The following is a 10,770-nucleotide window of genomic DNA, read 5'->3' as shown; positions in this document are numbered from 1 at the left end:
ACCATGGAAAAAACACTGCATTGCCTGAGCATAGGCCCAGGGTACTGCAGCCACAGTGCCTACATCTATCAGCCTGCACACAAGGGCTAGTAAAGAAGTTTCTTACTCCAAATATAGGGCTGTACCTTAAAGAAGCCGGCTGTGCACACCGCTGGGAAGATGTTTCCACTAAGCCACTACCTACTTACCGAGACAGAAAGCTCTCCAGCAGTTGACAGTTCTGAGGGTCAGAAAGTCATTCTTCTGGCAATAAATCTAACTACCATGAATTTGTTTGGAGAACAGATTCTAATGAACCCTAAGCCACGAGGAATAGACTCCTCATTTCCCACGTCAAGTCCTTTGTTTCGGTTAATGACACATAGCCCCAATTCAATAATTTACCTTTGCAGTAGTTGTGTTCATTATTGTGTCTTGCACCCTAAATTTCACAGTGAATGATACCAAAGCACGTTAAAGAAGATGGAGTGGATAAGAGTCGATTCAACATATATAGTCTGAAACCTTAGGGACACATGTGATTTGGCCATGCTCAACATTATGGGACCTAATGGAAGACAAAAAAAAAAAGGATAATCTTCATTTTCAAATAATAACTGGATAAGTAGAAGAACTCCTTTACTAATTGAACCTAGACAATGAAAACACAGTTAATGGGGAAGGGCAATAAGATAGGGTTTTTTTTTTCCATAGTAAAGTTTTCCTTTAGTACAAACCTGTGTGGTGTTGATCAGTTCCTCATTTCAAGCAGAGTGGAGTTTTTCTTAAGCCCAAGTAAAAATGTATTCAATTACTTGGAAAAAAACTAATGAAACTATATTGTATATAAATTCAAGCATTATTCAAACACATTTCGAATCTTGCAGTTTCGAATGGAACACTTTATTTACATGTTAGTGATCTTCATTAACATATACACAGTGACACACTGATTGTTCTGCACAGAACAAATGATGTCTAGATATCCCGAAGGGAAATTAAAAATGTAAAATATATTATTTTTAGTATTGTAGGCAGTTACATACACGTCACTTACAAAGCTATTACTGATCTGTCCAAGGAAGCAGAGTGGTGTGGAGGGAGGAAACTGGAGTATGCATTCAAGAGAGACAGAACTGAGATCTCAACATGAGAAAGCTGACAAAACATGGATTTTTGCTGTGAAATCGCTCTGCAAAACACGGACAAACGTCTGTCAATGGGCAGTAAATTGCAGTCCAGCTGTCGCACATTTTACGGTGCAGAGGCATCAATGAAATTGCTTAGTCCTTCTCTGGGACCAGTTTCAGAACTTTGCCAATTGCGATTGTCTTACCCTCATCTCTCAGAGTAAAACGACCCATCTGAGGAAAATCTTTAAATGTCTCCAGGCAGATAGTTCCTGCAGTCCTTAGTCGGGCAATACATACTTGATCTTGTTTCACAAAGCGGGGCCGGGTCTTACTTTTTTCTCCTGACTTCTTGTCTACCAAGGAGATTAAGGCTGTTATCTCGACCTCCTCGATACATGTGTGAATGTGCAGCACCGCGTTGTAACCTGGGCAGATGATGGATTTGTGCTCAATAATCACAATCTGAACATCAAAGGTGCGCCCAGAGTGGCAAAGATTACTGGGTTCACAAAGGATGAAGCCTGGAAGAATCTCCTCTTCTTCGATTCCTTTCAGTCTGAGTTTGAGGTTTTCCCCTGGGGCTACAAAATCAGTTTCAGCATCATCAGAGACTATTCCTAGAACTTCCACACTGTGCTTGTTTGGCATCATCACAAGCTGCTGCCCTTTAAAAATGGATCCCGATTCCAGCTTTCCCAGGACCACAGTGCCCATATCCTTGTACTTATCCACAATTGGCAACCTGATTGGCCCATCAACCGATCTGTTGAAGTTTGGCAAACTATCCAAATATGGAATAAATGGTAAGCCAGTGTACCAAGGGCAGAAATCTGATTGCTCTTTAATATTTGCTCCTGTCAGTCCTGAGCAGGGCATAAAGTGAATGTCCTTTTTAGGGCTGAAGCCAACTTTTTTCAAAAAGGGCACCAGTTTTTCTTTACATTCTTCGTAACGCTCACTGCTCCAGTCTACCGTGGGGTCATCCATCTTATTAATAAGCACTATTAGGTATTTGACCCCTGCTGTTTTTGCCAGCATCGCATGCTCTCTTGTCTGTCCACCTTTCTCAAATCCAGTTTCAAATTCTCCTTTCCTGGCAGAGATGACCAGCACAGCCAAATCAGCTTGAGAAGCACCACCAATCATATTTGGGACAAAACTCTTGTGGCCAGGGGCATCTAAAATTGTGAAATGCTTCTTTTCTGTTTCAAAATATGCACGCCCCACTTCCACTGTCTTACCCTTGTCTCGTTCCTCCTGATTGGTGTCTAAGGCCCAGGACAGATACCAAGTCTCTCTGTTCTTCTCCTTAGCTTCTCTTTCATATTTCTCCAGTGTCCTTCGGTCAACCATTCCAGTCAAAAACATTATTTGTCCTCCAATGGTTGACTTGCCAGCATCTACATGCCCAATGAACACCACATTTACGTGTTCTTTCTTAGGAACACCTGATGGTATGACCACAGATTTTGACTTCCTCGTTTCCTCTTTCTCCTCCATCATTTCCTTGCCACTTTCTTCTGGGGGCCCTGCATCTCCCAAAGAACCCTCAGGCTTTGCTTCACTTAGTTCTTTAAGCTCCCACGATTCTTCCAGGGCCATCTCCACCTCTCCATTTTCTACAACAGGTTCTGAAAGTTCCATGGTTACAACCGAGCTGGAACCTTCCCACGACACTAAAGGTCCATCTCTGGGAGGTTCCACAGGTGCTCCCCATCCCAGCCTTTTACCTTGAGGGTCTGCGGCGCCGGTGCAGGTTTCGTAGCTGCTGGAGGCTGTGGGGGCGGGCAGCTGGGCCGATCCCGGCAGGAAGGACTGCACGAACTCCGCGGCTCTTACGCTAGGCACGAAAGGTTTGGCGTTGATGTTGAGCTTACTGCTGAAGGCCATGCTGAGATGCTGGCGCTGGGCCTCCGCTTCCGCTGCCTCGGCCACTGTCGTGGCCGCAGAGGCGATTTCATCCCCACTCGGAGCCGAACCCGGGGCTTCCATGTCCACCTGATCCCAGCAGTCGGGAGCTGAGTCGCTGCTGCTGCCGAGATCCATGGTCTGAGCAGCGGGGTGCGGCAGAGAAGGAGGGAGGTAGGCAGGTCAGAACGAGCCTGTTCCACCGATGGTGGCAAGGCAGAACAGCCAAGGGCCACGGGATAGCTACGCGAACCTCAGCGGCACGGAGGCAGCAAAGCGCAGATGCTGCATCCACAGCTGCGGCGGCAGATATGGCCGCTCAAAGCTCGGCTCCTGTGTGTAAGCGAATCTCCTCCCCCAAATCCCAATCACTTCCGACTCCTCCACCCCTGACCCAACGCCTGTGGTGAATTGACCCCTCGCTGCCATCCGTAGGTTTGTCCCCTTTAATTCTCAGACAGAAGCTAAGTCCATAAGTACAGTTTTTAAAATGAGATTTCCTATTTACTTTGGTTCATACTGGGAGAATTATGTGACCACATCCCAATGATTAAACCTTAGCTACACACCTGACTTCAAATTCTACTAAAATTTTCACATAAAACGAAAACTCCTATTGAATAAATGGGAGGCAAAATGAGCAACCCAAGGTTGGGGGGCGGGGGAGAATAAGTAATGCTTAGCCGGGGATTTAAGAGATGTATAGATAGTGATTGCAACTTAAGATCACTTATTAATTTGAAATCTAGAGGCTGCTTCGGTCCCACTGGTGCCCTATCGGCTTTCATTTTAAGGATGGGGTTAAAGGTATTTTTAAATTTCCAAGGAAGGCAGTGTTTCAACAATGCGTTCTGGTACCTGGACCGTAGCTGGCAGGTGCACTAAGGCACCTGCCCTATTTACCGGGACTTCTCCAAGAGTATACTCTAGAATCTCAGGCTACGATCTTCCACCTTCATTCTGAGAGCCTGAAACCAGAACTGGGTTTACAATAAGAATCAATGAAGCTGTGAGAGTTAAAGAAGCCGTGGCTGTAAGCTCAATTAAAGCAACTACGACCTCTGGGGTGGAAAAATATCCTTAAGGCGCTAATCAATAGACTATCACCATCAGAGAAAGTTGACATTTTATCTAAAACCTGGATGGCATTGCTTGTAAATTATCTTATAGCAAACAGAGAGGGGAAGCAGGGGACAATACAATTTGCATTTTCTAGGTGGAGAATTTATTTTAAATCAACCCAACAACAAAGTACGATGTTACAAAGCAAGTGAGTGCCTGGTAATTTGAGAACTCTGTTCTCCATACACTATGGGAATATCAGGGCCCTTGATATTGTTCAGTTTAGGGCTGCCACAGCTGTTTGCCATTCCCAGGATTTTAGATAGCCCTTCATTCTTCTTCCTTAGGTAATGATCTATTTATTTATTTTACTGTGAAATAAAGGGAATTAATAGGAAAAACGGAGTTGAAGTGTAAAGATGGACTTCTGGACAATACCCCAGGTATGTACTGGGACATTTTGTAAACCTAGGATAGGTATCTCTAAATGGGGTTAGGAGAATCTGTCAAAGTTCAGGAGGCTGTTCTCACATAAAGCAGTTTATTCAAATAAACATGACAGATTTAGACTTTTGTCTTCTTCTGAGTCAACTGAATTAATCATAAAATATTATCAAAATTGTTACTTGGGGTATCTTGTAGAGAACAAAGGGTGTTCTGCTTTTATAACTTTAAAGGAGAAAGGAGGAATAGTGGATGGATGTCCTTTATAGTCTGTCATTTATAGGATTCAGAAATGCAAGAAGCAATCCAGAGAGACAGACAGAGACAGGCAGAGAAAGGGACAGAGATTCACTTCTCTGTACCAGCATAACTGACTTTGGACAAAACTTGTCCAGTCTCTGCATAGAACTTTAAAGGGTTCATCACTAAATCAAAGCTTTTCCCCACTATATTTTAACTGTAAATGATATTTATACATTATAATAAATTCAATATTTCCCCTTTAAAGCATTTTATTATAAAATGTAGCATAAAGGTAATTACATAAAGCCAGGCAATGATGAAGAATGCCTTTAATCCAAGCACTCAGGAGGCAGAGGCAGATGAATCTCTCTGAGTTTGAGGCCAGCTTGGTCTACAAAATGAGTTCCAGGCCAGCCAGGGCTACCTATGTGGGGAAACTTTGTCCCCCCCCCCCGCAAAAAAAGATAAGTGCACAAAACAAAATTATGCCTATTTTCTTATAAAAAGGCAAAAACACATTTGGGGTTGGACACCCAATAGTCAACTGTTCTCTGAATTTTGACCCAAGGCAACAGGAACATCCAGAAGGAGAAACAGGAAGATTTTAAGTACCACAATTTTGCTTCAGGATAGTGTCTTCTATATATGACAGAGAAACCGCATACAGGAAATCTCAGCGAGATGCCTAAAGAAGACCTACACAATGATAACACTAGTTGGCATACCAATGTGGATAGGAAAATTTTTATAAGGCTCTCTCTAGAACTGCGGTTCTGAACTTGTGGGTCGCAACCCCTCTGGCAAACCTCCATCTCCCAATATATTTATGTTATGATTCATAGCAGTAGTAAAAATTACAGTTATGACATAGCAATAAAAATAATTTTGTGCTTGGAGTCAGCACAACATGGGGAACTGTACTAAAGGGTCACAGCATTAGGAAGGTTGAAAACACTGCCCTAGAAGAGCTCCAGGCAGTTAATGGCTGCTGAGAGAGGTTAAATCAGTCTTTTCCAAGGTTGAGAGCCGTGATAGGTTATCCCGTCTGAACATGTATACACATGAGCAGCACCAAATGAACTCAACAGATTGTGTTTGTATATACATATTATATATGTGTAATAATAATTAGAGAAGACATCATGAATTTGAGAGTGAGTGGAAGGGACATAAGATGCATTTGGGGAGGCAACGAAAGGGGAAATAATGAAAGTACAATACTCGTGTGCGAAAGTCTCAAAAGATTTAAAAAGCAAATAAAGAAACAAAAAAATATTACCTTATAAATATTCTGTAAAAAGGAAGCACATCTATAACCAACATATAAATCAATAAATGGAAATTTGTACCAGATGCTGTGTACACATATGTAATTTGAGGATTTGGGAAGTGGAGACAGGAGAATCAGAAGTTCAAGGTCAGTTAGGTACCTAGCTGGGTAGAGGGACTGGGTAGAGGAAGGGGTCTTCTAAGGAAGGGAAAATAGAATATTAGTGTTATAAAGAGATAAGGAGCCAGAGGGGTCAAGGACACCAGGAGAAATGGAATCAACTCCACAAGAAAACCTACAACTAACCTGGTCTCATAGGGGCTCACAGAGACTGAATTGACAGTCACAGGGCCTAATGGGTCTGAACTAGGTCCTCTGCACATAAGTTATATTGATGTAGCTTGGTGTTCTTGTGGGACTTCTAACCTTGGGAGTGAGGGCTGTCTCTGACTCTTTTACCTACTTGTGGGACCCTTTTCCTCCTACTGGGTCACCTCACCCAGCCTTGATATGAGGGTTTGTGCCTAGTCTTGTTGCAACTTGTTATTCCATGTTCAGTTGATGCCCCTGGGAGGCCAGCTCTTTTCTGAAGAGAAATGGAGGAGAAGTGGATCTGGGGGAAAGAGGAGGGAGTGGGAACTGAGAGGACTGGAGGGAGGGGAAATTATTATCAGGATATAATGTATGAGAGAAGAATAAATAAAAATAATAATAGTAATAAAAATAAAACAAACTATTTTAATTTCAAAATATAAAAATGTATTTAAATAATCTGCTATTTGAAGCATCTCATTAGCAAGTTCCAGTATACCCTTTCAGCTCCTGTACACGAGTAACATGTTCCTGGTTTATGATATGTCTCATAATTTTTGAATAATGTATTCTTTTTTTGTGATGACTCTCATTTATGGTATCTGACTTTGTTGATATCATTCTCTGCTCTTAGGATCCACTAACTGCTGGCAGATTTGCGAAGCCTTCAGCACTTAGGTTGGTGCCAAAACAATGAATATTCATTTGAAATAGAAATGTTACTCAGAATTTTGAAGGTTGGTTTCTCTTTGGCTTGCAATATATAGCAAGAGGATAGATAGTGAGTTACAACACCTACTTATCCAGAAGAGTAAGAAAGGGGGCCATGCGGTGGTGGTGCGTGCCTTTAATCCCAGTACTTGGGAGGCAGAGGTAGGCGGATCTCTGTGAGTTGGAGGCCAGCCTGGTCTACAAGAGCTAGCTCCAGGACAGGCTCCAAAGCTACAGAGAAAACCTGTCTCAAAAAAAAGAGTAAGAAAGGGAAAGAAACATCAGAGGGGGAAGTGAATAGGTTTCTATTATCAAGTATAAAGTAGGGAATATTATATAACTCATGATAAAAATAGCTAATAAGGGACATTCTGAACCTCTGTAAATATGTGTATATATACATATATAATCAGTAATTTATCAAAGTTAATCAAAACCTTAAATGCATTAAACAAAAATTCACCCATGGTGAAATAATAATGCAAACTGTACTATAATTATTATAATGATAGCTGTGTAACTGCTAAAATCATTTTGAAACAGAAATCCCTAAGCCCAAATGTTTCAAATGCTTTTACTAATGAATTTGATTATACACATAATGGAGAATTTCAAGCCTGTACAGCTCCTAACTCACATTATAAAATTGTGTTTTTAAAGAAGATAAAAATCCCCCTAAATGGAGACACAAAATTCCTGAATAAGTTATTATAAAAATGCCTTAATAATATATGGAAAGTATTGATGCAAAAATCCAACTGTCACCTCAAAGAACATAAGAGAGAGTTTATTCTGGGGTCAAATATGAGTGACCTGAGAACACACATACCCAGGTTTCCACAAATATCATTACGGTGGTTTGAATGAGAATGACCTCTATTGGCTCATATGTTTGAATGCTTGGTTGGTCCCCAACTGGTAGAACTGTCTGAGAAAGATTAGGAGTTGTGGTCTTGGAAGAGGTATGTTATTGAAGGTAGGCTTTGAGATTTCAAAAGACTCATGGTATGATCAAAGCAACTAGTTCAACAAAGTGGTTGATCTGGGTTTATGATTTCAGGGGGTTAGAATCCATGATGGCAGAGCAAAGGCTGAGAACAGGAACAGCCGAGAACCAACGTCTTGAGCTACAAGTGTGAACAGAGAGAAAGAGATTGGGAATGATCTTTCAGAAACTCAGAGCTCATCCACAGTGTCACACCTCCTCCAGCTAAGCCATATCTTCTAATCTTTCGCAAACAGTTCCACCAACTGGGCTGAAAGCCTCCAAATATATGAGCATATGGGGCCCATTCTCATTCAAAGCACTACAAGTATGTCCAATATTGAAGAAGTTGCATAAGATTTTATTAGATACAGAATTTAAAAAAATCATAAAAGTACTTGTCAAATACATTAAAGGGGGCCACAGGTAGACAGGTTACAGCAAGCCAGAAAGAACACTGATATAGGTTGAAAAGTTTCTGCACCCCATAAACCTCTCCAGCAATACAATAATCTGAATCAGAACAAATCCAACCAAATTAGGAAAAACCCAGGTTTAATGGATACCAATGCTTCTGGGTGACCTTCCAGCCCCTCAGAGAGGAGCCGGGGAAGGAAGACTGGAAAACCAGATGTTTGTTCTCTGGGGGCAGTTTAAATACCCTATGGGAGTGGTCTTGAGCATCTCTGGGGAGGGGTCATCATTTGGTGGGCTTTCTTGGAGGTAGAGTCTGGACTAAGGCAATTTCCAGAGTAGGGGGCTTGTGATGGAACATCCACCTGAGCATTCCAGACTTTTTGGATATATGGATGCCAGGGGCTGGGTTGGAGCCTGAACCCAAACATTCCAGACTCTTTGGGTATAGGGGGGCTGGTTCACATCTAGCTGCTTCCTGCAGACATGGGGTGACCTGGGGGAAAGGAGAGTTGGGAGTTGGTGGGCTCACGCTCAGCGGAAGGTGTGGGTGAAAAGGCATCCAGTTAAGTGCCATCCTGGAGACCTCAGGCATTTGTTCCTTGAGGGAGATGAGAAGGCAGGTTGCAAGTATCCTGAATAGGTGCCCACTTGAGCCTGGAGAGGTGGTACCAGCATGGGTGTCCCAGAAGCTTGGCAGCCGAAGGGGTGGCGAGGATCACTGTGTGAGGTCTTGTCCATCGAGGTTCGAGAGACCTAGGAACTAGCTGTTTGAGAAGTACTCTGTCCCCCAGGGAGAGTGGAGTGGGTTCAGGGGCTTTGGGTTCCTTCGGTGTGGGGGCAGGGAGATAGCTGTCAGAATGTGAACAGAGAAAGGACCTCAGAAGGGAGAGGTGGGGTAGGTACCCAGTCATTGGAGGAGTTTGGGCAGGGAGGTGGCAATTAAGGAGGAAGGGCCTGCCATAAAGGAGCTCAAAAGGGCTTAGACCCACAGGAGAATGTGGAGTGACCCAGAGGTGGGTAAAGGCAATGGGGAGGAGAGAGGGCCAAGATAACCTGAGTTCAATGGAGAGCTTGATTAGCTCTTGTTTGATGAGTCCGATGGCCCTCTCCACCTTTCCTGGGGATTGTGGGAGGTAGGGAATATGGAGCTTCCAGGAGATGCTGAGAACTTCTGACACAAGCTCCATGACCCTGAAAGTGATGGCTGGCCCATTTGTCCATCTGGATGGTCTGTGGAACACCAAACTGAGGAATGATGTGGTCCAGGAGTACCTGAACCACCACTTCTACTGTTTCCCTGGAGACCAGAAACACTTTTATCCATCCTGTAAAAGTGTCCACAAGAGGTAGGAGATATCGGAGTGTTTTTTATGAGTAAGCATTTGGGTGAAATCAACCTGCCAATCTTTGCTCGGTTGATGTCCACGGAGCTAATGCAGAGACTGATGTATATGGAGAGCCCCCTATGGATTGACCTTGGCACACATCTGACAGGAGAAATGAACCTGTGAAATACATGCTTGGAGATGGGTGGGGTCAAAGAGGGGCTCTAAGAAATGGAACAAAGCTTTGGGGCCTGTGTGTAAGGTCTGGTGGATGTCTGAAATGATTGACAATGCCTGGTCTTGAGGAAGGATGAAACAGTTATTTAAGTAGAACCATTCATCCTTTGTTTTTGTGCCCCCCCCCCCTGTTTTATGAGTTCGTCCTTCTCTTCTGATTGATAGCAGGGCTGATAGGAGGAAGAAAAAAACAAAATATGTTCTGTGAAATCCAAGGAACTGGAGGCCAGTCCCCTGGGCCACTGAGTCATCTTTGGCATTGACAAAGACCACTGGGTTCTTGGAGGACTGGTGTCCTTGCAGTGAATTATGGTTCTTCCACGGGGAGCTGGAGGGCCTCCACGAGCTTAGCTATAAGGAATCCATTAACTATGGGAGTGGCCTTGGAAGTGAGGAAACCCCTTTCCTTCCAGAGCAGAGAATGGGTATGGGCTATTAAAAAGGCATATTTAGAGTCAGTATAGATATTATTCCATTGACCCTTGGCTATGTGGAGCACTCTAGTCAAGGTGATTAATTCTGCCTTTTGTGAGGAGGTTCCCATTGGCAGGCAGGTCACTCAACTGTTTTAGTGGAAGTGACAACAGCATATGCCACCTGGTGGTTTCCTAATTTGTCTATAAGAGAACTTCCATCAACAAACAGGGTGAGTTGGGGGCTTCTGAGTGCTTGGTCTAGGAGACCAGACCGGGATGAGCATAAGGCCTCCACAGCCTTTGGGCAAGAGTGAGAGGAGGTACCAGA

General features: G+C 43.3%; 1 protein-coding gene across 1 annotated transcript; it reads right to left on the bottom strand.

The window, feature by feature from the left end:
• Nucleotides 1–1,022: 1,022 nt before the first annotated feature.
• LOC119805284 (eukaryotic peptide chain release factor GTP-binding subunit ERF3B) lies at nt 1,023–3,158 on the bottom strand. The gene has a single exon (XM_038317216.1). The coding sequence runs from the start codon at nt 3,156–3,158 to the stop codon at nt 1,263–1,265; it is 1,896 nt and encodes a 631-aa protein (XP_038173144.1). The 3' UTR covers nt 1,023–1,262.
• Between the last annotated feature and the right edge of the window lie 7,612 nt (nt 3,159–10,770).

The sequence above is a fragment of the Arvicola amphibius genome, chromosome X (genome assembly GCF_903992535.2).
Source record: "Arvicola amphibius chromosome X, mArvAmp1.2, whole genome shotgun sequence".
Classification (NCBI taxonomy): domain Eukaryota; kingdom Metazoa; phylum Chordata; class Mammalia; order Rodentia; family Cricetidae; genus Arvicola; species Arvicola amphibius.
The sequence above is the reverse complement of the archived record's forward strand: the minus strand, read 5'-3'. Positions and strand labels throughout refer to the sequence as shown.

What these genes read in the sequence shown, in the direction of transcription:
- LOC119805284 (XM_038317216.1), bottom strand. Translation starts at nt 3,158, where the DNA reads ATGGATCTCGGCAGCAGCAGCGACTCAGCTCCCGACTGCTGGGATCAG.